A 25,056-nucleotide genomic window follows, 5' to 3' on the forward strand; every position below is an offset into this window, starting at 1 on the left:
TGGCACCTACCCACCAGGATGCTGGCAGTCCTGCCCTCCTCTCCCTCCTACCCCCCTGCTCCCAGCGCCCCATGCCAACTGTGGGCCTGAGGTGGGGGAGGGTCACCCTGTGCCTTGGTGCCAGTCTGACGGGCCCAGGCCCCTAGGCCCTACAGATAAGGCCTAAGACCCTGTTCTCAAGCCACCCCCTCAAGATGTAGCACACTGGTCAGGGCCTACACAGGGAGAGCCTAGGAGGCAATGGACAGCCCTGTGAGCAGTTAATGAAGGCTCCACACCCCAGGGTGGGGGCCAGTGTCTCTCCCTACCACCAGGTGCCAACCTCCCGGCATTCCCCCTGCCCAAGCATTTGCTTGGGCACCAAAGTCCCTGCAATTCCTGAGAGCCCTAGTGCCTGCAGCCTGCGAGGGAGTGGGGTGGGGCTGCTCTCTGCCCTTTGATCCCCATAAAGGGAGGGAACCAGCCTAGAGGGCAGGGGGCAGGGAGGGAGTTCATGGGGCCCCTCTGTTTCACCCCTGCCAGGGACAGCAGGGCAGGGTGTGGGCATCTTTTGGGTGGGGCCCTAAGGTGAGGACGGGTAGCATGTCTCAGCAAGGGAGATGGATGTCAGTCATAGGTACATGGCATCCCATGGCAATGTGATAGCAAGAATAAAGTGGGGGGATGCAGAGGGTACCCACATTCCAACCCATCCCAGTTCTGGTTTTCACCCTCATCAAGAAACACTTCCAGACTCAGCCAAATTGAGAGCTCAAGGACTACAATTCCCAGTGTGCACCACAATTGCTTTGTATGTACCTTGGGAGTTGTAGTACCCCTTGAGAAGCCCTGGGTTCTCCTCTTCCCCAGAGCCTTGCTGATGGGTGGGAAGGGCAGATGACTTGCTCATGAATCTCCAAGGGGGCTAGGTTTAAGAAGAGGTAAAAGGCTAGGATGTCCATGGTGGAGGAAAGAGGACCCCTGCTCCCAGGCAAAGGGGGAGGAAAGGAGGAAGGAAGGAGGAGAGGATGTCTGTTGAAAGGGGCATATGGGTGGGGAGGAGTTGGGGGGACGGTGGAAACAGGAAGGAAATTGAAGCCAGAGACATGAGGTTGAAAGTAAAGGCCTGGGGGAGCCCCACTCTGAGGCCTGTCAGGGACTGGGATGGCATTTCCCCATGTCATTCTGTTGGCCTGGGAGGAAGAGGAATCAGTGATGTCAAAAGATAGCAAATTGATATATTTATGGGGATCACTGTTTCTTTTGCCTCCATCAGCCCTCTTTTGCCTGGGGCACCTTCAAACCTTGAATCTGGCATAGGTATTTGCTGACTGGGAAGCTCTGAAGGCTGACCTGGTTCTGGGGAGGATAGCAGGCAAAGGAAGGGGCTTGGGGAGATCAGGGCTAGGCCTGATGGTAAATATGGTAGAGGTATATGTGGGGTTAGGCCAGATGTAGTCAGGGCAAGTGCTGGCAAATGAGAATGCTATCCTCCAGAGCAGAACCATGGCATCTGGAGGCCTCAGGGAAGAGAGGGCTAAGATGTCCATCCTAAGCTGTGGGACAGGATGAAGAGGGCAGCCCTCTCTGGTCTCCCTGGGGAATTTGTTAAAGGTAGCTTTGTCCCTGTGCCAGTGAATATTAAAGATGGCAATTCAGGGGGCCAGGTGGTAGCTGGGTGCCTTTCCCTAGTAGGGGTGGAGGTCAGAAGTGGGCAGAGGACCTGCTTTGAAGTCACTTCTCCTGGGCTCCCCAAGGCTCTGGGACAGATGCTTGCAGGCCCCAGCCAAGATTCTTGCCAAGACCTGGGCCTGGCTGGGTGTGGGGGTCTTTCTTGTCCCCACCCCACCAAACACTTGATGGTGGATGACAGCAGCTCTATCCCCTACCTCCCAGTCCCCCAGGCCCGCCTTGGCGCCTGGCCGCTTCTGTGTTGGCAAGAGGTGGGGGGGAGGGGGCAGCGAGGCAACTTCAAACTGTCCGGGCAAAACGTCAAGTTTACTCACGAGTTTACTCAGCACAAGGAGGGGGAAGAGGCCAGGGCGGGCACACCCCATGCCAGGGTCCTATCCATCTGCCTGTCCCCACCTTCCTCCCCCACTGTTCTCTCCTGCCCTAGGCCAAAACAGGCATAGGCCCTAAGGCCTGGTGTCAGGACAGTCTTAACTCTCAGGAAGGTCAGGGAGCCAAGCGGGACAGAGGCAGGAAGCCCCGCAGCAGGCCCAGAGGCTTCTGTCAGAGGGCAGTGCCCTGCCTGGAGCCCATTCACTACTCATCTTGGGACCTTGGTCTTGGGCCAGAAGAATTGGGTCTCTTAGCCATTAAGAAGGGGGGCAGTACCAGGCCAAACCTCCTCCATCTGAGCACTCCCCTGGGCAGTGACTTCTGACCTGAAATGCCCAGTCCTAGGCTGTCCCTCAGTCTGATGCCATGCAGGCAGCCATAGGATCAGGGGCTGGTTTTCTCAGCCTTGGCTTGGAATGGGGGGCTGGCATCCTATCTGACCTACTTCCCTTTCCTCCCCACCTGCTTTCATTCTCTGCTTCTCTCCCCCAGCCTTCACTGTCCCCACCCCAGAGCGCTCCGCCCCCCATGCCTGCTGGGCCCCCTCCCCCACCCTTCCCCAGGGTGCCAAGTGCAGGCACACAAAGGGCCTGATGGTGCATTGTTAGCCCAGCCCCCGCTGCCCGCCGCGCCCTCCCTGGGCAGGCACTAGGCCAAGGAGGAGCTGGGGGCCCTGGGTGCCAGGGGGCACCATGGGGAAGAAGGGGACAGCACCTGTCTTCCAGATACTGGGGTCTACATCAGCCAGGGCTGAGTAGTGATGAGTGTCCCATTAGAGCAAGCCTGTCTCCTTGACACCTGAGCCTAGTGGGCACTGCCTTCTTTCTTCCCCAGAGCCCCATTCTGGTGGTATTAACCCCTTTTTGACCCCTATGCCAAGGCCGGGGGTGTATGGTACCCAAGGGAGGGGACAGTGTCTGGGGGTGCCAGCTAGTTGTGCTGTGCCCACAGCAACCATGTAACAGAGGCACGCTGGGGGAGCTGGGGTCCCCGGGGCCAGGGACAGAGGCACTGACAGAGATTTCTCCTTGTTTCATCAGCTGCTCCAGGGGGAGCCCCCTGCCCTTCTCCCCAGTTACCGCTAAGGAGAAACACTAACTACCACCCAGACATAGTCACAAGTATGTCCCTCTCTAGTGCAGCGCAACACTCCTTATGCCCACTCTCTCCTCCCCAACCTGATGCCCACTCCATGCCAGCTCTCCCAGCAGTGCCAGGCGGGTACAGGGGTGACCAAACCAGTTGGTGTGTGTAGGGCAGCAGGAGGCAACCCCATAATCCTCCAGGCCTCATCCCCGCACTCACACATACTCCCTTAGGGAACAGACAGTTCCCATCCTGGTTTAACCCCTCACAGCCCAATCTGGTTCCCCCGCCCCTGATAAGCGGTCTCCCTCCTCCAGGAATAAGTTGGGGGAAGGAGGAATAGCTGCGCTGACTCATTCCCGTTCTCGGCTGCAGCTAGGGGTCTCCAAGGCATTCGGGCGGGGGTCAATTCAAGAACACCCTCCACCTGGCCCGGAAGCCAGGACAGCCAGCCGGTCTCCCCCTCTCCCCAGCACCCACTTCCGGTGTCCCAAACTAGGTCAGCAGCGCTCGTTTCCTGTGGGTCAGCTAGCACCGGCGCCTCTGCCCCTCCCCTGCTCCGGACCCAGGCTCCCCGCCCCCCCGCCCCCCAGGGCGCCCCGAGGTCTCACCACGTCTCAGCCGCCCTTTGATACGTGGGGGTTGTGCGGGGCGGGGGGCAGGGGACCCGCCCTCTCTCTAAACACCAGCAGGGCCGGGGCGCCTGGGCAGGCACGTGTCCGGGCACAACCCGCTGCCCACGCCGCCCCCCCACTCCCGCCCCCACCTCGCTCTGGCCGGGACACGTCGCTCTCTTACTTGGGATGGGGTGGGAGGAGGGAGAGAAAGCTGGAAATTGAAAGCAGCGCCCCCCACCCCTTTGAATGGCAGCCTTCTGCCAGGCTCACTCTGTAGGTTCTACAACAACACTGTAGCGACCCCCACTCTGGGCTGGGGCAGGTGCGCCGGCGCTGGTGGGGGGACGGGCGGTAGGTAGGAGAATTCTTCCTAGTCACCCGCCCTGGCTCTCGGGTTCTGGGGGCATGAGCTGGCGTGGAAAAGGTAGCGGCGGTACTGGAGCCTGAAGGAAGGGAGTGGGATTGAGGGGCAGGGGAGAGGGAGGTCGTTCTATGTCGGTTCGGAGGTTGTTGCTGAGCCCCACTACCGCTGGAGAGAGCGCGGCTCTGGAAGCGCAAGAAACCGTAGTCCAGCCGGTAACTTTCCCCCAAGCAGCGGCTCCTCCTGCGCCCCCCCAACCCCCATGCAACTGGCCTGGGGCCAACCCACCGCGCCAGGGGGCGCGGGGTGGGGGGGTGCGCGTTGTCCTAGTTAGAGTCCGTCAGCGTTTCCATTCCCTCAACTCGGTCCGGTCTGGGGTCTCCCCCTAAAGTCACGAAGGAGACTGGGGAAACGCTCAGCGTCGCCTCACCCCCTCTCCATCCCGAAGCCGCCTGTCTGTCTGATCCCAGGAGAAGTGCAGAGAAAGTTTCTGGGGACCCTCCGCCCAGGGTTGGGGGGCATCCGCAGTTCCTTCTCTGTCTTTCCTCCCAATTAAAACCAATTCCAGAGATCCGGGGTGTTGGGAAAGCACAGGGAAGGGGAGTGGTGGGAATCTGATCTGCATGCGTGTGTATGTGGGGGTCCCACTTACAGGACGGACGAAGGACACTGCAGTAGTCTCGAGTCTAGTGAACCCCGAGCCAGGACACAAAAGTGGGGTACACTCACCTCTCAGCCGTCGGGTCCGCTGGCTGGAGCTGCTGAGGCTCAGGGTGTGGGAAGAAGCGCGTCCCCCACCAGGCCCGGGGGCTTGGGGCCCTGCTCCGGTCCTGGTCAGAAGGCCGCGGTCAGTTGCTCGCCGCTCGCTGCTGGGGGGCTCCTCCTCCGCCGCCCTCTGCCTCCTCCTGCCGCCCGCCCCCCCTTGGCCGCCAAGAGCCGTACATTCACCTGGCTCCCACCCGCCCCCCCCTCAGGGCCCGCCTCACCTGTCCTGCTGTCTCACCTGTCCTCCTGCTTGCTTTCCCCCCATCCCTCCCCTCCCTCCCCCCGCCCCTGCCACCCCCCAAACTCCCCCCCCAACACTTAGCAACACCCTCTGTCACTTCCTGGTTTTTCACCCGCCCCCCCAGGTCCCCCTCCCTCCGCCCAATAAGGACATAAACTTCAACCCCTTCGTCCAGCCAGTCCCTGCAGAGCGCAGATGGGTCCCTCCCTCCTTTTTTGCCCCCTTCCTCCAAACTCTTACTTAGCTCTCCTAGCCTTTTCCACCCTCCTCCTTTCCCTCCTTCTTTCCTTCTCTCTGTCTCCCTTCACCTGCCGCGGTCCCTCTCTCCCCCCGTTTCTCCTGCCCCTATCTCTCCCAGTCCACCTTAACTCAAACTCCGCCCCAGGCCCCCATCCAGCCCTTTGCCGCTGCTCTGCCCGCCCCCTGCACGCCACCGCCCTGTCCGCCCATTGGCCTGAATACCCGCTCATCTCCAGTGGGTCTCGCCTTGCTTTCGTCCAGGGAGAGGGCGGAGCCGAGGGGCTGGCCTGGAACCTGGAGAGGAGGGGGGAGGGGGCAGTGTCCGCAGCGGCCAGGGAACCAAGCACCCCCTACAGGGGCTCCCTCTCCTCCAAGAGGGGCTTCTGCAGGGTCAGGACCTCAGGAGGGAAGGGTATGAGAGGTTAGGGATAGGCTGGGTGGGAGTGAATTGGGGACTTAGGGTCTTGAGGGAGGGGGTCCCGTGAGGGGCTATAATCAGGTCAGGGACCTACAAGGGAGGGGGAGGGGGAGCCACCAGGCCTTCAGCTCCGGCCCCTACGCCCCACCCCCTCTCGGAGGGAGCCGGGGAGTTGAGCCTGCGGGCGCCCTGCGTCCCTCCCCACGCGTGACGGTGCCCCGCGGGGAGGGAAGGGCGCCCCGGGCAAGCAGCCTCTGTGCTGTCGCCAGTGCCCGCTGCGGCCTTGGCATTGTCGGAGGGGAGGGGCCCAGTCTGCGAAGGGGGAGGGGGCGCGCTCACGCTTTTGCTCCCCAACTCCATCCCGCGGGTTCCCTAAGTGGAGAAACTGAGTCTCCACCGAGGAGGGACATCTTGACATGGATTCGCTCAGAAACCCAGGTGGCGAGGGGTGCCTGGATGTTTTGGGATGTGTGGTATGTGTAGGTTTTGGGGAGGACCGGTATAAATACTTGGGAGCCCCCCAACTGAGAAAGGTAGCGGGTGAAGGATGTTTCCGACTGAGCCTGCGGAGCTGCGTACCCCAAAGGGCCCCTCCCACTAGTGTCAAACGGAATCACAGCAGGCTACCTAGGGCCAGGTTTGGCTCCCCCGCGACAAGCCAGGCCGAACCGGGTCGGACTCGCTTTCCCCTCCCAACCCCCCTCCGCAGGGGGCCTCCCTCCCTTTCCAGCAGGTGGCTCCTCGGGACACCAGCTCAACCTGTTGGACCACAATGGGCGGCGCCAGGGGGGCCCTGGCCCTCACCCGGGCTGACCCGGGATCCCCGCGCATGAGGGGCGGAGTCCAGGTCCCTCCCTCCCTCTTTCTCCCTCTCTCCCTCTCCGCGCCGGGCCGTGACTCAGCCTCGGGGCCGCTGCCCTGCGCCCCAGCCAGGGGCGGAAAGTGTGAGGCGCCCCTGAGGGCTCAGGCCAAACCAAACAGCCCCCCACCCCAGACATTATCTCACTGGAGAATTAGGGGGGCTATAGGAAGGAGGAGGTAGCTGCAGGCATGGGGCGCTCTGGCTCGAGTAATCCGCTCCAGGTTTTCCTAGCGTCCCTGACCCCCTTGGGTCCCGAGGCCGGTCACTGCTCCGGGTTTTCTTCTCAGCCCCGCCGGACAGATTCTGGTCCGGAGGGGCCGGGAGCCGGTGGGGTCCAGGCCGGGGTTTTCCCGGTCCTACTCCAGCCGTCCGGGTAGTGCAGGCCTGGCGAAGGGCTGTGCTAGGAGCTAGGCGGCAGTGCCACAAGTGAAATGGAGAGGGGGCTGCTTTGGGGAGGAAAGGGGATAGCCAAAGAAAGGGGGCGGGGGACAGGGGGTGGGAACGTGGCCCGGGAAGGGCAGGGCCAGGGCTTCCAGAGGCAATATCAGGGCGGGCTCCCTGGCACCAGCCTTTGGGTACAGAAACTCGGAAGGTGCCCAGTGCCTCAGGCTTGCCTCGCTCAACTTCCCCCCTGAGGGTCGCGTTCTACGTCTGGCTGAACATGACTGATCTTTCTGCGGCTAGATTGCCACTCCCCACCTCATTCCCAATAGTCCTGGAATCCTCAGTTAGTTCCTCAGTGACGCCCACCCTCCCATGTCTCTTTTTTTCTCCTGGTGCAAATAGCTCCCCTCCTTACTCAGAAATCGGAGTGGGGAACCCCTACTTGAAATTCCCTCTTACCCCAACCCCTAACCACGCCAAACGACCGAAACAGCGGCGGTAGAGAAACGCTGACTGGAGACCCCGCCCCCTCCCTTGAAGCCCCTGCTAGGCCCCAGGGGCCGGCCGCCCCCGCCCCGCCACCAGGCCCAGACTGGAACTGGGAGCTGGAGGGCAAGTGAGGGGCCTGCAGGGGCCGCCTGGGGATAGGGGAGCGTCCCAGATCCTCACGTTAAGACTTAAATTTTTAGGTGACCAGCTAGACCTTAATATTTGGGGAGAGTAGCACGAGTTGGAGAAATACTCAGAGAAGGAAGTGTTTACCCTAAGAGAGGGATGAAAGCCCGGAGTGGGAGGACTGAATACCTGGGGCTGGGGACAGCGACTCGGAGTGAGGGCCAGGTGCCCGGACTGACTGGGCCACGTGCGCCAAAGGGTAGAAGCATAGAAGTTAGATGCTTGCGGAACCTGAGGGAAAGAGGCCTTCAGGTGGCGAGATAGGCGAGGCTTTGCCTGGGCGGGGTCCTGCGTGAGTGGGTCTGGGGGTCTGTTTCGGAATGTGGGGAACTGAGCTGCAAGCGGAGTGTCAGCCTGCGCCCGGCGCCCACCTCTTCCCCGCTGCTCCCCCCCATCCTCGACTGCCTCCGCTTCCCTCGAAAAACCCGCCGCCCAGGAAACCGCTGGGGGCGCTCAGACCGCAGACCCCCACGCCCCCCGCCCCCCAGCGCTCCCACCGCGACCGCCCAACCCACCTGAAGGGGCCGTGGCCGCCAGGGGTACCCCCCTCCTGCCGACTCCCCCCAACACCTGCGGGTGGCACTATTTATAACTCCGCGCCTATTCCGGGCCTCTGGGTTGGAGCCGGCTGCCGCGCAGCGCTAATCGCCGCCGGGATCTCTGCGCCCCCCAAAGCCGGGGGAGGTAAATTTAGCTTCAGGAAGCTCAGGGGAACATTTTCCAAAACTCCACGTCCCAGAGAAGGCGAGAGAACCCCTCTGCACTCAGCCTCTCTCCGATCAGCCACCAGGAGGCGCAGGTCCCCGGCTCCTCGAACCCAGCCAGCTAGGAGGTATGGTCGCTTCTTTGAAGCTGGGGTAGGCGAAAGGCTGAGGGCGAATGATGGAAAGGAACTGAGGCTGGAGAATGGCTAGAGGAACGGGTACGCTCCAAGGCTGGCGAACACCCTAGAGTCTGAGAGTAACTGAGAAAGTGGGTGGGGGAAAATAACTCACATGCAAGAGAGATGTAAATAGGATGTAAGAGCGAGCCTATGCCCATGCCGGGCGCGGTGGCTCTCGCCTGTAATCTCAGCACTTCGGGAGGCAGAGACGGGTGGAACACCTGAGGTCAGGAGTTGGAGACCAGCTTGACCAACATGGTGAAACCCCGTCTCCAGTAAAAATACAAAAATTAGCCAGTCGTGGTGGCACACGCCTGTAATCCGAGCTACTCGGGAGGCTGAAGCAGGAGAATTGCTTGAACCTGGGGGGGCGGAGGTCGCCATGAGCCAAGATCGCACCATTGCACTCCAGTCTGGGCAACAAGAGCGAAACTCCGTCTCAGAAAACAAAACAAAACAAAAAAAGCCTATGCCCTTGGGGGTAGGCCTGCGCTCTGGCTCTGTCAGTGAAATGATTGCCACATCCCCCTTTCTGCCGGCCTGTTGGTGGTGTTGGGAAAACGTGGGACACCCCCACCCACCCACGCCTCCCCACCGCCAGATTATTGCTGTGATATCCAGTTTATTGCCTGCCGCTTCTCAGACCCTTGGGCCGTGATCCCTCTTCTCCACCTGTTTCTCGCATGCCAACGAGGGTCCTGTATCCGATGTAATCCGCTGGGAATCCTGGATATCAGGCTTCTCCTCTTGCTCTTGTACTTGGGGGTCACATCCATCTGGTCCCTCTTGTCTCCATTCCTACTCCACCCATTCCCCCACCCCCTGTGACCATTAGAGGGCACCAGGGCACCAAGGGGTATGCGAGGTTTTAATGGCAAAGACCGCAATTACTTTTGCACCAACCTAATATCTTGTACCCTGTCTCCTTCACCTCCCTCCCACCTCACTCCACTTGAGTTCCTGAGGGAGTAGTTTGGACACTCAAAACCTGAGTTGCCCTAGTTGGGGAGAGATACTTGTGGGGGAACAGCCACAGAGTGGGCAGCCATGGGCCAGGAAAGATCTCTTGGCCTGTGTGGATTAGGTGAAAGGGCTGAGGCTGAAACCTCCAAATGGGCTGAGAACAGGGAGCTTAGGGCTGAGGTGGGAAGTGGCATGGAGTGGGTGCAGAGTGGGGTGGTGGTACCCTCCATGCTTTTGCTTGCATGGCCCTGCCTCCAGGCCACTTTGGCCACCATCTCCATGCAACAGCAGCTCAGAAGAGGAAGGCAGGCTCATTAGGAGAAGCAGTGAGTTGGTGATCTGAAAATCTGGGTTTGCTAAATGACTCCTTTACTGCAGTGTGCTGTGTATGTCCTTGGGTGAATCATTTCACCTCTAGGGCCTATTTCCTTCATGTTAACATGGGATAATTGCTGAAGTGGACTTCCGTGGCGCCCAAAGCACTCTGTATTGTGAAAAGGGCTCTCTGAATGGTATCTGAGGTTTCTGTTATTCTCCAGTCTTTACACTGTCAAAGCCCTCTTTCCCACTCACATTCTCCTTGGGCCACTGGCAGTCTCACTCCCCCTGCTGCTCTCTATCAGCCATCTCACCACAGGCCACAGCCCTGGACTCCGCCTTCCTCTACCCACCACTTCCCCAGTGGTCTCTGCCAGACTTCCCCTCCCCTGGCAAAGGCCCTTGAGCTCAGACCTCAGACTCCAGGATCCACCTCCAGGCACTGCCCCGCTTGGGGGGAGTGAGGCCTAAGAAAGGAAAAGAAGGCAGTAGGCCAGGGCCTGAGTCGGGGAAGGAAGGGCTGGAGCTGGCCAAATAGGGTACAGGCTCTGAGGGGGAAGAAGGAGCCCCAGATTCATGGGAAGGTAAATTCTGACTACTCCCATCACTGGGACCAGGTAAGAGCCTCTCAACGGACCAGCCAAGAGCACTAAGCTGCATTTTGTGGATGCCTAAAGAGATGCACTGAGGCTGGGCACGGTGGCTCATGCTTGTAATCCCAGCACACTGGGAGGCCAAGGTGGGAGGATCACTTGAAGTCAGGAGTTCGAGACCAGCCTGGCCAACATGGTGAAACCCTGTCTCTACTAAAAATATTGAAATTGGCTGGGCATGGTGGCTCATGCCTGTAATCCCAGCACTCTGGGAGGCCGAGGTGGGTAGATCAGGAGGTCAGGAGATCAAGACCATCCTAGCTAACACGGTGAAACCCCATCTCTACTAAAAATACAAAAAATTAGCCAGGCGTGGGGGCGGGCACCTGTAGTCCCAGCTACTCAGGAGGCTGAGGCAGGAGAATGGCGTGAACCTGGGAGGCGGAGCTTGCAGTGAGCTGAGATCGTGCCCCTGCACTCCAGCCTGGGTGACAGAGCGAGACTCCATCTCAAAAAAAAAAAAAAAAAAATTGAAATTAGCAGGACATGGTGGTGCACTCCTGTAATCCCAGATACTCAGGAGGCTGACATGGGAAAATCACTTGAACCCGGAGACGGAGGTTGCAGTGAGCTGAGGTTGCACCATTGAACTCCAGCCTGGGTGCCAGAGTAAGAATCTGTCTCAAAAAAAAAAAAAAAAAAAAAAAAGATGCACTGACCTGCCAGGGATAAGAAATAAGCTCAAGTTGGAGTACTGTAGAGACTAGGCTGCTGTAAAAAAGAATGGACAAGTTCTCCATGTGTTGATATGGGATCCTGAATCCTGTCCAAGGTTTATCAAAGGAAAAGAAGCAAAGTGCAGAACAATGTGGAGAGTATGTTAACTAACTAGGAAGAGTAATATATCCAGAATCCAGCCACCCCTTACTACTGCTTTTGCTATAAACCTGGTCTGAGACCACCACGTGTCTGGCCTATATTGTGCCATTACCTCCTAATAGGTCACTCGTATTCTACCTTTGCTCCCCTGAAGTCTGTTCTCAACACAGCAGCCAGCTTGCGCCTTTTAAGTAAAAAAACTCATTTCATGCTCAACATCCTGCAATAGTTCCTCATTTCACTCAGCATAAAAGCTCAAATTCTTAGGCTCTCTATGACCCATTCCCAACACCAGCTCGATTTCCACTTTTTTTTTCCTATAGTGCCTATCATCTAATAACATATACATACTTTAAAAAATGTTTCTAGTTTGTCCTGTCCGCCCCCTAAAATGTAAGCTTCACAAGTACATGGATCTGTTTTGTTCACTGCTGTATCCAAAGACCCACACTGATATAAGTATACACTGAAAAACTCAATATTTGTAGAATGAATGAAGATGCAGTCTATGCATAGACTGGAATGTTCTCCAAGAAACTGGTAACCATGGTTGCCTCCAGGGGCAGCACTAAGGGACTGGGGGATAGACCAGGAGACTTTTAACTATTAGAGTTCTTTTTTTTTTTTTTTTTTTAAGACGAAGTCTTGCTCTGTCACCCAGGCTGGAGTGCACTGGTGCAATCTTGGCTCACTGCAACCTCCACCTCCCGGATTCAAGTCATTCTCCTGCCTCAGCCTCCCGGGTAGCTGGGACTACAGGCATGCGCCCTCACGTCTGGCTAATTTTTTTTTTTTTTTTTTTTTTTTGGTATTTTTAGTAGAGATGGGGTTTCACCATGCTGGCCAGGCTGGTCTCAAACTCCTGACCTCAAGTGATCCACCCGCCTCAGCCTCCTCAAGTGCTGGGAGCCACCGCACCCAGCCCTGTCTTTTTTTTTTTTAGATGGAGTTTCACTCTTGTCCCCTAGGCTGGAGGGCAGTGGCATGATCTTGGCTCACTGCAACCTCTGCCTCCCGGGTTCAAGTGATTCTCCTGCCTCAGCCTCCCAAGTAGCTGGGATTACAGGCACTCACCACCTTGCCCAGCTGATTATTTTTAGTAGAGATGCGGTTTCACCATGTTGGCCAGGCTGGTCTAGAACTCCTGACCTCAGGTGATCCGCCCGCCTCTGCTTCCCAAAGTGCTGGGATTACAGGTGTGAGCCATCGTACCCAGCCTGGCCTAAAGTTCTTTACTGTGGGCATATATCACCTTTACAAAAAGAACCTAGAAAAAAAAAACAAAAAAAAACAAGAGTTAACTAACAAGAAGGCTGAGGAAGAGCTGGTCCCAGACAGGGAGGAAGAGGGCCCTATCTACCGTAATCTCCAGGCCAGTGCCCCAAGTGACAAAGGGCTGGGGGATGAAAACTGAGCCCTAAGAGGGGACAGAGAATGCTGGGTGGGGATCCCAGGGAAATACTGAGCAGTCCCATGGCTGGCTCTGAGGTGTGGGGGCTGTGGGTGGGCGCATCAGTAAGCATAAGCGCCCCATGAGCAGGATGACGCACGTGGCTGATGCGCCTCCACCACCGGAGCAACTCCTGGAAAATGCCAGCTGTGGCTACCAAGAGGAAGTCAAGAGCCAATTCTGCTCAATCTAGCTGCTTATGTCCTGATAGGGCTGTGCCATGATAAGCCTGGGGGACCCATGTGGCCACACAGGTGCCTTTCTCTTGTAGCTTTGTATGTGAGCTGGGAGCTCTTGTAGCTCATGCGGTTCCACTTCCTTCAGGAGCTGGGGACTAGCCTCAGCTTAGTGCTTTCCCCAAGATCCTCAGAAGCAGGAAGCTGCCTGGGCAGGTCTTCTATTTGGGAAAGGGCTGGGTCCTCTGGGTTTCCATACACCCTTGGCCTCACAGATGAAGACCCTACTCAAGCTGGGTCCCCTCCTTACCCACAGATTGAGAGGAACCTGGACTGTCTTCCACCCTCCCCACTCAGGAACCTGGCTTTCAATCTTGGTTCTATTCAGGACAAGCTCCTTCCCTCCCTGGTCTGCACCCTGGCTCTCAGACCCTTCTAGTGCTGACTTTTTCTGATTCCCCTTTAGACATTTAGAATCTTGGGCCTCAAAGCCTGTGGATTATATTTATAATTCAGTGATTCTCAGTTATCTTAGGAGACAGTCCATTCTTGGTACTATGAGAGTATAGTAAGATCAACCATCTGAGCTGGTGGGCCCACTGTGCCAAGCTTGGAGGAGTGCCAGGTCTTGCCACAATCTTACTGGGGTCCTAGCCAGATCAGTCCAAGCTCCTGCCCACCAGAGGTTCCCCAGAGGCAGGGGTTGGGAATGGAGGAGGCTCAGAGATGAGGCAGGTCCGCCAGATGACACAGCTCAAAGCAGGATCCACACTTCACTCTTTACTCATTGTTTATGGCCCATCCTTGGTCAAGCACAGCTGGCCCCAGGAGTCTTGATGGCAATTGGGCTGGGGGCTAAAGAAGAGAATGAGAAGCTGAGGCAAGCTCTGCCACAGAAGCTGCAGCTATGCCTCCTGTTTACTCTATCCTGCCCACCTGAGCGATGCCAGCCATGGTGCTGGTGGGGAGAGGAGGCAGTTCCCTGCCACCATTAATCCAGCAGTTCCTTGATACACCAGCAGCAGAGGAGGATGTAGGCGACTTCCTTCAGGGTCCGCTGGAAGCCCTCCCACCCTGTGCCCATCTTAATGACAGGCACCCGCAGCCCAGTGTCTTGAGGGGCCCCTCCGAGGAAGAAAGGTAGGGTTTGGGCTAGGGGCTGTGTCCGGGGCTGCATGTGGGCAGCAGTTCTAAGGAAGGGTGTGGGAGCTGCCTCTAGTGCCTTTTATCAACACTGTCCCCACCCCCTTCAGCCTCATGACTACAGAGACAAAGGATCCAGGGTTTAGCAAAGGGAAGGTTCTAGGCCTGGGAACAGGCTGAGTCAGCCCCTCTAGACAGGGATGGGAGGGTGGGGTTAGTGGGAGGGAAGGCCTGGCCACTCCATCTTTCATCCTCCACAACTAGGCCAAGGCAGCTTCCCCTCTTCCAGCCAGGGTATTGCCCTGCCTGATTGCCCTTTTCCCAGTGGTTGGCACAACTCCTGCTTCTGCCCTCTGGTGGGCTCCTGCTGAGGCTGACATTGAGAACCATCAGTGAGAGCTCCTTTCCAGCCTGTTCTGCCCTGCCCCTTAAAGTGAGCACAGCCAGTCAGAGCTGGCAGCATTTGACCCAATTCTGCTTCTCCCATCCTCTGGAGCAGGAAGACACAGCTAGAGCAACAGGCACAGTGACAGGCATGGTTTATTGCCAGGTTATACCCTAGAACAGTGTCCTTCCCTCCCTCCTAGGGTGGGAGGTCATGTGCGGGAGTTTCGCTCCTCTTCTTCGTTCTCCAGTAGGTAGGCTGGACGGTATGTGGGGTGTCCTCCTGGGCTCAGGCACTTCAAAGCCGGGTTCCGCACGGTATTCTCCCGACTCCCCAGTGATGTGTATCTGGAGCAGGGAGGGTAGAGGGCAAGTATGTGGTAGGGTGTGCAATCCTACTGGCCCTCCCTATTCCAGCACCCTAAAAACTCCCTTACCCATTCCCTTCCCCTAATACCCTTACCCTCGGTCATACAGGATACAGTATGGGACAAACAACTGACGCAGAAAGTCCCAGATGTCTCTGTAGGTCCAGTCCTGGGAGGTCAGAGTAATAGAATAGTCACAAATGCTCCCCTCTCCCACTTCTACCCCTGCTGTCCCGGGAAGGGGCCCATCGATGGCTCTTCTGCTCCCTTGGCCTCTGAAGGAGGGCTTGCTATCTGATTCTCTGGTATAGCTTGCTCTATGTACGCAAAGACAAAGATAAGGACTTCATCTTCTCCACTCTCTGCTTTCCATTCCTGAACCACCCTCTACTGCAAGGGTGGAGCTCCAGGAGGACAGGCAGAGACCATGTCTGTCTATTTATTTTTTGAGACGGAGTTTTGCTCTGTCGCCCAGGCTGGGGTGCAGTGGCGCGATCTCGGCTCACTGCAACCTCTGCCTCCCGGGTTCATGCCATTCTCCTGCCTCAGCCTCCTGAGTAGCTGGGACTACAGGCGCCAGCCACCACGCCCGGTTAATTTTTTGTATTTTTAGTAGAGACGGGGTTTCACCATGTTAGCCAGGATGGTCTCGATCTCCTGACTTCATGATCCACCTGCCTCGGCCTCCCAAAGTGCTGGGATTACAGGCGTGAGCCACCATGCCCCGCCCGATTTTTTTTTTTTTTTTTAAGAGAAGGTCTTTTCTGTTGCCCAGGCTGGAGTGCACTGGCATGATCATGGCTCACTGCAGCCTTGACTTCCCTGGCTCAAGCGATCTTCCTGCCTCAGCCTGAGTAGCTGGGACTACAGGCATTGATCAGCCCACCTTGGCCTCCCAAAGTGCTGGAATTACAGGTGTGAGCCACTATGCCTGGCCAGAACTTTCTGTGGTGATGGAAATGTTCTATATCTCTACTGTCTAATATGGTGGTCATTTGAAATGTGGCTAGTACAAATACTAAAGTACTGTTATTTTTTTTTTGGACGGAGTCTCACTCTGTTGCCTAGGCTAGAGTATAGTGGTGCCATCTAGGCTCACTGCAATCTCTGCCTCCCAGGCTCAAGTGATTCTCCTACCTCAGCCTCCTAAGTAGCTGGGATTACAGGTGCCTGCCACCATGTCCCGCTAATTTTTGTATTTTTAGTAGAGACGGGGTTTCATCATCTTGGTCAGGCTGGTCTCGATCTCCTGACCTCAGGCGATCCACCTGCCTCAGCCTCCCAAAGTGCAGGGATTACAGGTGTGAGCCACTATGCCCGGCCTGCATTTTTTTTTTTTTTTTTGAGATAGAGAGTCTTGCTCTGTTGCCCAGGCTGGAGTGCAGTGGTGTGATCTCAGCTCACTGCAACCTCTGCCTCCTAGGTTCAAGCAATTCTCCTGCCTTAGCCTCCCGAGTAGCTAGGACTACAGGTGCATGCCACCATGCCTGGCTTTTTTTTTTTTTTTTTTGAGACAGAGTCTTGCTCTGTTGCCCAGGCTGGAGTGCAGTGGTGCGACCTCAGCTCACTGCAAGCTCTGCCTCCCAGGTTCACGCCATTCTCCTGCCTCAGTCTCCTGAGTAGCTGGGACTACAGATGCCCGCCACCACGCACAACTAATTTTTTCTATTTTTAGTAGAGATGGGGTTTCACCCTGTTAGCCAAGATGGTCTCGATCTCCTGACCTCATGATCCGCCTGCCTCGGCCTCCCAAAGTGCTGGGATTATATGTGTGAGCCACTGCACCTGGCCACGCCTGGCTAATTTTTTGTATTTTTAGTAGAGATGGGGTTTCACCATGTTGGCCAGGCTGTCTCGAACTCCTGGCCTCAAGTGATCCACCCACCTTGGCCTCTCAAAGTGCTGAGATTACAGGCATAAGCCACGCGCCCAGCCAGAACTGAATTTTTAATTGTACTTAATTTGAAAAATTGAGGTATCCACATGCTGTCAAATTCATCCTTTTAAAGTATATAATTCAGTGGTTTTTAGTCATAAGTATTTCATTCTAATTAATTAAAATTTAAGTATAAATAAATAATTAGTGGCTATATTAGACAGCACAGGTCTAAGTCACTATTCTGTCCACAGTAGGAAGCACAATGCCTGCTATTGAATTTGGGCTCAATAAATATTGGTCAAAAGGATGAATGAACAGATAGCACTGCCTCACTTGGATGATGAGGCCCCTTCATCCAGGTTCCAGGCTCTAGCCTCCCCACTACTACAAGTGAGCTAGGGTGCAGTGACTGATGGGGCACGTGAGACTGAAGGCGATCAACCCTCTTCCCCATTACCAGCAGTGGGTTGATGCGCATGAACACAGGCCAGCCTGGGTCAGTGGGGCTGAAAGGGCAGAGGCTACAGGAGTAGGGGTCAGTCCGGCGGGTGCCCATCAGGACAGCCTCCAGCTGGGGGTGCCGTGCCTGCAGTTCACCCAGGGCCTGCTTCATGCTGCCCTCAGCTTCCAACATCTGCAGATTATACCTTAGGAAGAAACAGAAGTAGGGGTCGGGAGTGAGCTCTGTCAAGCTTCTCTTGGAGCCCAAACCTCCAGGCCCCTAGTACCTCTTGATAGTATCCTGTAGAAATTGTTCCAGCTCAGGGAAAGGGGAGATGCTGCGGATATACAGGATCTGGAGGGGGTTTGGAACATCAGGTAATTTCCTGCGGAGGGGGAAGAATCCACAGGCTTGCCAGCATGGACAGGGAAATGGCTCTCCTGAAACAGCTCACTGTTCTCTTTGGCCCCTGGAACAGACTCCCACCCCTTCTCTCTTTTCCTTGTCCTTTCCATCCATTAGACCCACTTCCTCTGGGAAGCCCACTCTGACCTTTCACCTCTCAAATCTAAACACGCATCCCTGGTTCAGGTATGTAAATCTCCCATCTCCCCAGTGGACTGTGACTTCCCTGTGGTCAGGGATAGTGGCCTGCACATCCATACACAAGGCCAGGCACATATCATATGCTCAATATGGTGGGAGAATGGAACTGAGAGATCACCAAGACTATCTCCCCCTTGAACTCCACCTATACACTCCCTCTCCCCTTGCTTTCTGGGATGTGGAACTGGAGAAACAGATCAGGGGTCTTGTCTCCCAGGGGGCAGGCTCACCTCTGCACAGCTGCATGGAAGAGGTGCAGGAGGGCGGTGCAGTCTTTGCCCCCGTTGAAGCCCACACAGAGCTGGGTGAGGCTGTACTGAGCCAGGGCGGTCTCAATGGTCTGTAGGGCACCTGCCACCTTTTCCCCCAGAGAAGACCCTGCCAAGCAGGCAGGGAAGAGGGCATCAGATGGACACATATGGCTATCAAAGGGGAGTGAAGGCATGCTGCCCTTGCTTAAACCCTTCGATATCTTCCCAATTGTCTGAGGATAAAGTCCAAACTCCTTCATGCTGCTCACTAGGCCCTGCAGAGTTGGCCCCTGACCTGCCATCTGCCACCCAGCCACACCTCACGGTAGCCTCAGTGTCATTCCTCCGTAGCAGGGGGCGTGGGGTGTGGGCTTCCTTCCATTCCCCTAAACCCCATGCTGCTTCCTTGCAGGCCATCATTCATACTATTGGCTCTTGCCCACCTACTAGACCAAATCCTCCTTATCGCTCAGTTTATGTCACTTTGCCTTCTCTGACCCCAGATCAAGGCTGATCTCCCTGCTGTGGGAGATCACTCCCTTCATCACCCCATGCAGGATCACCTGTTTAATGTCCATCTTTCTTGTTAAAACACTCGTCCACAAGAGCAGGGCATACATTATTCTTTTGGGCTATATTCCCAACACCTAGCACAGTGCTGATGAAAGTAGGTACTCAATCAACGTTTATTGGAAGAATAATGAATTAACAGAAGCTATCTTCTGCCCTCCCTGGGATTTGCAGGAAGCACCCAACAGCCCCTGCATTACTGAGATCTGGGGTGGCACCAATGGCTTTGGGCATACTGCCCCTCCTCCATAAGGTCCCTACCTGATTCAGCGAGTTTGTATACAGCCTCACTGGCCTGCTCCACGGCGTTGGGCATGTAGGGGACCAGCGATCCCTGGGGCAAACGGGCAGTCAGGTAGGCCAGGCATTCCTCCAGGGGTCCTTCTTCCTCTGAGTCTAGAGTCAGCTTCACCTGATAGTAGTTGCTGCCCCAGTCAGGGTAGGAACCCAGGCCAAGCCTACGTCCAAAGTGGGCCTGGGCCTCAGCCAGAATGGGGGCAATGGAGGCTTCATCAGCAGCCACATACAGCTCCTTTGAGTGGAACTGAACAGCTGGGTTTTGGAACAGTCCCTTCAGCCCCTCCAGCACCCGCTGCAGCAGCTCTGGAATGCCTGGGAAGAGGTAGACATTTCGGACGGAGACCAGTGGGAATCTGAAGGGATGACCAGTGCGAGGATCTGTGCCGTAATGCAGGCGGGCAGAGGAGGGCACCAATGACAGCTTCTCCCAGCCTTCCCCTCCTAGGGCTTTGGTGGCTGCTTCCAGCTCAGGGTGTGGCTTCAGCTCATCCCCAAAGGCCCGTGCCACTGCCTCAAAGGTCACATCATCATGAGTGGGGCCGATGCCCCCTGCTGTGAGGACATGGGTGAAGCGGTTGGAGAAAGAGGTGACCTCAGCTGCAATGGTGGCTACCTCATCAGGTACAACTGAGACTCGGCAAACCTGGACCCCTAGGGAGCGCAGTGTCCGGCACAGAAAGAAGGTGTTGGTGTCCTGAGTGTGTCCCTGGGGGTTGAAGGGGAGGATGAGGCCGTCAGTACTGTAGGGATGAAGGGCAGGGGGTTGGAGATGATGGCTGCATCCACCTGATGATGCAGTGCTCTGCTCTTTGAAGGACACCACCTCAGGCTGCTGAGGGGCCTGGACTGGACACAAGAGTGGGAAAATCCATTTGTTTGTTTTTAAAGCTGGGTCTCTGTCACCCAGGCTGGAGTATAGTGGCTCAATCACAACTCACTGCAGCCTCAACCTCCTGGGCTCAAGGGCCACCTCAGCCTTCCGAGTAGCTGAGACTACAGGTGCGTGCCACCACGCTCAGCTGATTTTAATTTTTTTTTGTGGAAATGGGGTCTTGCCATGTTGCCCAGGCTGGTGTTGAATTCTTGGTCTCAAGTGATCCCCCTGCCTCAGCCTCCCAAAGTGCTGGAATTACAGGTGGGAGCCACCACGCCTGGCCTGCTTTCTTCTTTCTGTCCCCACTGCCACCAAGCAGGTCCTTAGCACCTTTCACCTGGACAATGGCAACAGCTTCCTGGCCAGGCTTCCAGCCTCCAGCCACAGTGCTCTGCTCTGTCTCCTCAGTAACCTTTATTAATGCGTCACTGTGATTGCATCACTCTTGGACTTAAAAGCCATTTGTTGTTTCCAAATGTATACAGAATAAAGTTCAAATTCCTTTGCAGAGTATTTGGGGCTGTCTGTGGCGTACACCCTATCTTCTTTTCCAGCCCCATCTCCCTCTAATTGTCTACAATGGGTTTAGTGGTTAAGGGTTTGTGTTCTGATGGCCGGGCGTGATGGCTCATGCCTGTAATTTCAGACCTTTGGGAGGCTAAGCGGGGTGGCTTGCTTGAGCTCAGAAGTTCAAGACCAACTGGCACAATATGGTAAAACCCCATCTCTACAAAGAAATAAAAAAAACTAGCCGGGCGTGGTGGCACATGCCTGTAGTCCCAGCTACTTGGGAGGCTGAAGTGGGTGGACTGCTTGAGCCCGGAAGGCAGAGACTGCAGTGAGCCGAGATCGTGCCACTGTACTCCAGCCTGGGTGACAGGGACCCTGTCACCAAAGAAAAAAAAAGGGTTTGTGTTTTGGAGTAAGAGATTATCAGGCATTAGGCTGGAATCCCATCTCTACAACTTCCTAGGTATGTAACCCTGGGCAGGTTTCTCAACCTCTCTGACCCTCAGTTTAATCATTAATTGGGCTTTTTTGCTGACCAGGTGTGGTGGCTCATGCCTGTAATCCCAGCATTTTGGGAGGCTGAGGTGGGAGGACTGCTTGAGCCTAGGAGTTCGAGACCAGCCTGGGCAACATGGTGAAACCCTGTCTGTACACAAAAATACAAAAAATTAGCTCTAGCCTGGGTGACAGTGAGATTTTGTCTCAAAAAAAAAAAAAGGCTGGGCAAGATGGCTTATGCCTGTAAACCCATCACTTTGGGAGGCTGAGGTGGGAGAATTGCTTGAGGCTGGGCTGTTTAACATTGTGAGAACCCCGTTTATAAAACAAACACACACAGAAAAATAAAATTTTAAAAAAGAAAAAAAGTGCCAACTTTGTAGGGTTGTTGTGAAGATTAGTAAAATCACATATATGTGATGTATAGCACACTGCCAGGCTCTAGTAGGCACTTAAAATATAAGGGTCATCACCCTGGCCAAAATGGTGAAATCCCGTCTCTACTAAAAATACAAAAATTAGACAGGCGTGGTGGCAGGTGCCTGTAATCTCAGCTACTTGGGAGGCTGAGGTGAGAGAACTGCTTGAACCTAGGAGGCAGAGGTTGCAGTGAGCAACCATTTGCACTCCAGCCTCAGCAACAGGAGCGAAACTCTGTCTCACACACATACACACACATACAAAAATAAAAATAGGGGGTCAGGGCTGGGTGCGGTGGCTCACGCCTGTAATCCCAACATTTTGGGAGGCTGAGGTGGGTGGATCACTTGAGGTCAGGAGTTCAAGACCAGCCATGGTGAAACCCTGTCCATCCCTACCAAAAATTAAAAAAAAAAAAAAAAAAAAGGGTCTATTAAGGCTGAGTGCAGTAGCTCATGCCTGTCATCCCAACTACTCGGGTGGCTGAGGCATGAGAACTGCTTGAACATGAGAGGTAGAGGTGCAGTCAGCTAAGATTCCACCAATGCACTCCAGCCTGGGCAACAGAGTGAGACGCTATCTTAAAAAAAAAAAAAAAAGACAAATTTACAAAGAATATTAAAAAAGATTACTATTAAAACTTGACATTTGGCCAAGCTCGGCGGTTCATGCCTATAATCCCAGCACTTTGGGAGGATGAGGTGTGGGAGGATCACTTGAGCCCAGGAGTTTGAGACCAGCCTGGGCAACACAGTGAGACCCTGTTTCTGCAAAAAAATAAAAATAAATTAGCCAGGTGTGGTAGCTAACACCTGTAGTCACAGCAACTTCAGAGGCTGAGGCAGGAGGACTGCTTGAGCCTGGAAATGGAGGCTTCAGTGAGCTGTGACTGTGCCACTGCATTCCAGCCTAGCTGACAGAGCAAAATCCTGTCTCAAAAATAAAAAAACCCTTGTCATCCTTGAGTCATTTCCAAAAAGGCTGAGTAAAACTCTTAAATATACAATACATACACCTGTACCTCCTCTACTCAAGGGGCTTCCTGTCATTGTTGTGTAGCCCCTCTGCCCTCTACCATACTGCTTGGTAAATTGCAATGACCTTTTTATTTTTATTTTTCTTCAATCAGCTCTCAGGTTGAAAAATTGTAGGGACTTTGCTACAAGTTTTTCAGTAGAGTAATTCAAAGAATGAGGGTTAATTTTCCTTCAGTATGCTGCATCCACTCCAGGATCCTACTGCAGCAAGGAGGCTCCCACCCTGTCTCATTTCCCTCCATGGAGGGATGTGCAGCAGGCCCTTAAGGACAAGAGAACGCGGCGCCCTCCCCCCTTTTCTGTCCCAGACACACCTTAAGGATCTCATCTCCAACAATGATGATGCCAGCCGTCACGCTGCGCCCCGGGGAAAGTTCAGAGGCCCTAGATGTCATGGTCCTGCCTTCTCTGCCCCTCTGCAAGGCCCTCCAGTAGCCACCCAGACCCCCAAATAGGGGTCGCAAGCACAGGCGGCCCGCCAGGTCTACAGGGCACTGGGGGCCATAGCCTGGGAACAGGGGATCCTGGGTCGAGGGAACCTGGAGAAGCCAGAAAGGACAATGGGGGAGAGCAGGCGTGCACGTTCCTCCTTAGAGGAAGACCCTAGTCTTCTCTAACCAGATCCTTGACAAGCGACTCCTTTATTCCTGCCTCTTTAATAAACGTGTTCCCCAATCCCAACCCATGCCCTTTTTTTTTTTTTTTTTTTTGAGACAGAGTCTGGCTCTGTCGCCCAGGCTGGAGTGCAGTGGCCAGATCTCCGCTCACTGCAAGCTCCGCCTCCCGGGTTCGCGCAATTCTCCTGCCTCAGCCTCCCGAGCAGCTGGGACTACAGGCGCCCGCCACCTCGCCCGGCTTATTTTTTTTTTTTTTTTGTATTTTTAGTAGAGACGGGGTTTCACCGTGTTAGCCAGGATGGTCTCGATCTCCTGACCTCGTGATCCGCCCGTCTCGGCCTCCCAAAGTGCTGGGATTACAGGCTTGAGCCACCGTGCCCGGCCCCCATGCCCTTTTAAATGTCTTCTAAGCTTAACTCTAGTCTTAAAAACTCCTTCTCTCTTGAGAACCTACCGCTTTAAGTGTCTTCCGTTTGCTGAGCTGGTCTCCTCAAGTGTCTGCTCTATCTTGGACATCTGTATCCTTTTGAATGTCTCTTCGGGGCATCTGCCCCTTTAAATGTCTACGTTATCCTGGGCCTTGGCCCTTTTCAATGCATTCGCTCTCTCCACCCCGGACCAAAATCCCGTCTCTTTCTACTTCAGGCTTCTGCACCCTTTCTAGCCCTGAAATCCCTTGTCCCCACCAAGCTTCAGATTACTGAGGGCTCCTAGGCTCTCACCTGCCTGTTCTGCCCCTTCACCGGGTCTTTCCCTTGTTCCTTTCCTCATGTCCCGGGGCAGCTTCCGTACTTAAAGTCCCGCCTTATTCACACTTAGCTGACATTGAGTGGTGATTTTGGCTGTCGCTTAGACTCTTCCAGGGTCCCATTGGTATATTCAACTGTCGCTCTCAGGTTTTAGCCAGTGGGTGAGAGCAGGGCCTGATTGTTATAGGCGACAATCACTTGGCCACCCCTCGCCCGGAAATACGGGGGCCGGACCTTAGCCCACGATCGGGGGCGGGACCTCAGGAGTTTAGGGCGCGGGACCTCAGGAGTTTAGGGCGCGAAAGGAGCAGTGGTTGGAGGTGAAGTAAGGTCCTAGGGGTGTTTCTGGTGCTGGATTCAAATTATTGTTATGCATATGTTGCTTTGTTTTATTTAATGAGTCAGTTAGCCATGGTTTAAGCTATTTTCATTCACTGTGACTCTAACACTAGGCTAAGGGCTTTTGGAGTGAGCAGGGATCTTACTTTGTAGCAGAAGTTGGAGGGACACGGAGAAAGATTATCACCATTGTCTGTCGGGTATGAAGACCCTGGAGTAGGTGAGCTTTTGGTGTGTGGAACCTTAACTTATCTCTAGTATAATAGACAAAACTAATTACTTAAACCTCTTTGACAAGAAAGAGTCCCAAAACCCTCTCTTCCTCCACCTTGCTCCAGATGGTGCTTAGTTCAAATGACACCTTTCCCAGTTACTGGTCTTGTAGGTGCAAACGAGGCAGCGAATAGGGAGTGCCTTACATGTTTACTCTGGATCCTCACATCATCCGAGCTTACCCCCATTTCAGTTGCCTTTGGCCCAAACGTGCATCTTAAACTTTTTTCCAGTAATAATCTGGGGATCTTCTCATATGCAGATTGATTCAGTAGGTTTGGGTGGGGCCTGAGATCTGCATTTAGCTATTTCCCATGTGATGGTGATCCCACTGCTCTGTGGACTACATTTTGAATGGTAAGGGCCTGAATTCATTCTTTTTGATTTTTGAGGCGGAGTCTCGCTCTGTCACCCAGGCTGGAGTGCAGTGGCGCGATCTCGGCTCACTGCAAGCTCCGCCTCCCGGGTTCATGCCATTTTCCTGCCTCAGCCTCCCGAGTAGCTGGGACTACAGGCGCCCGCCACCACGCACGGCTAATTTTTTTTTTTTTTTTTTTTTTTTTGTGTGTGTGTGTGTATATATATATATATATATATATATATTTTTTTTTTTTTTTTTTTTTTTTTTTTAGTAGAGACGGGTTTTCAGCGTGATAGCCAGGATGATCTCGATCTCCTGATCTCGTGATCCACCCGCCTCGGCCGCCCAAAGTGCTGTAATTACAAGCGTGAGCCACCGCGCCCGGCCAAATTCATTCTTTGTAGGACTGCTAAACCACACCTTGTCCCAGCACTTTGGGAGGCCGAGGCGGGCAGATCACCTGAGGTCAGGAGTTGGAGAC

At 54.9% G+C, this 25,056-nt stretch overlaps 3 protein-coding genes across 20 annotated transcripts in view; all 3 read right to left on the bottom strand.

The window, feature by feature from the left end:
* The window catches only part of ZBTB7B (zinc finger and BTB domain containing 7B), a 19,341-nt gene extending 11,014 nt beyond the window's left edge, over positions 1-8,327 (bottom strand). For 3 of the 15 annotated variants that reach the window (XM_001112511.5, XM_028828459.2, XM_015111063.3), the window contains exons 1-2: positions 5,094-5,213; positions 4,837-4,937 (exon numbers count right to left, since the gene is read on the bottom strand). Coding sequence is in view for 2 of the 15 variants with exons in the window: in XM_028828459.2 (XP_028684292.1) it covers positions 4,837-4,937; positions 5,094-5,137 (145 nt within the window). In the remaining 13 variants the exon portion in view is untranslated. Of the gene's footprint in view, positions 1-4,836; positions 4,979-5,093; positions 5,214-5,353; positions 5,380-5,575; positions 6,487-8,207 lie in introns of those variants that run through there. The other 12 variants (XM_077943516.1, XM_077943489.1, XM_077943524.1 and 9 more) reach the window with 11 other exon arrangements.
* Positions 8,328-13,428: 5,101 nt separating this feature from the next.
* Positions 13,429-14,237, bottom strand: LENEP (lens epithelial protein). Its single transcript, XM_028828522.2, has one exon. The coding sequence runs from the start codon at positions 14,129-14,131 to the stop codon at positions 13,946-13,948; it is 186 nt and encodes a 61-aa protein (XP_028684355.2). The 5' UTR covers positions 14,132-14,237; the 3' UTR covers positions 13,429-13,945.
* A 382-nt stretch (positions 14,238-14,619) lies between these two features.
* Positions 14,620-23,634, bottom strand: FLAD1 (flavin adenine dinucleotide synthetase 1). 4 transcript variants are annotated; one of them, XM_001114826.4, is made up of 8 exons: positions 23,576-23,634; positions 22,551-22,775; positions 18,859-19,603; positions 18,007-18,154; positions 17,457-17,555; positions 17,186-17,375; positions 14,945-15,018; positions 14,620-14,829 (listed from the first exon to the last, which is right to left on the bottom strand). In XM_001114826.4, exons 2-8 carry the CDS (start codon positions 22,629-22,631, stop codon positions 14,694-14,696), a joined length of 1,473 nt encoding a protein of 490 aa, XP_001114826.3. In that variant the 5' UTR covers positions 22,632-22,775; positions 23,576-23,634; the 3' UTR covers positions 14,620-14,693. The 4 variants fall into 4 exon arrangements, with proteins under 4 accessions (XP_001114826.3, XP_014966401.3, XP_028684350.2 ...); XM_015110915.3 differs by having other exon boundaries at positions 23,308-23,634; XM_028828517.2 differs by lacking the exon at positions 17,457-17,555.
* Positions 23,635-25,056: the final 1,422 nt, after the last annotated feature.

This window comes from Macaca mulatta, chromosome 1 (genome assembly GCF_049350105.2).
Source record: "Macaca mulatta isolate MMU2019108-1 chromosome 1, T2T-MMU8v2.0, whole genome shotgun sequence".
In the NCBI taxonomy this organism is placed as follows: domain Eukaryota; kingdom Metazoa; phylum Chordata; class Mammalia; order Primates; family Cercopithecidae; genus Macaca; species Macaca mulatta.

Excerpts from the sequence above, each read along its gene's own strand:
- LENEP (XM_028828522.2), bottom strand. The coding sequence starts at position 14,131 with ATGCAGCCCCGGACACAGCCCCTAGCCCAAACCCTACCTTTCTTCCTC.
- FLAD1 (XM_001114826.4), bottom strand. The coding sequence starts at position 22,631 with ATGACATCTAGGGCCTCTGAACTTTCCCCGGGGCGCAGCGTGACGGCT. Across the intron at positions 17,376-17,456 it reads CTACAGGATACTATCAAGAG|GTATAATCTGCAGATGTTGG; the intron begins GTACTAGGGGCC and ends TTTCTTCCTAAG. Across the intron at positions 15,019-17,185 it reads TGCGCATCAACCCACTGCTG|GACTGGACCTACAGAGACAT; the intron begins GTAATGGGGAAG and ends CTGACCTCCCAG.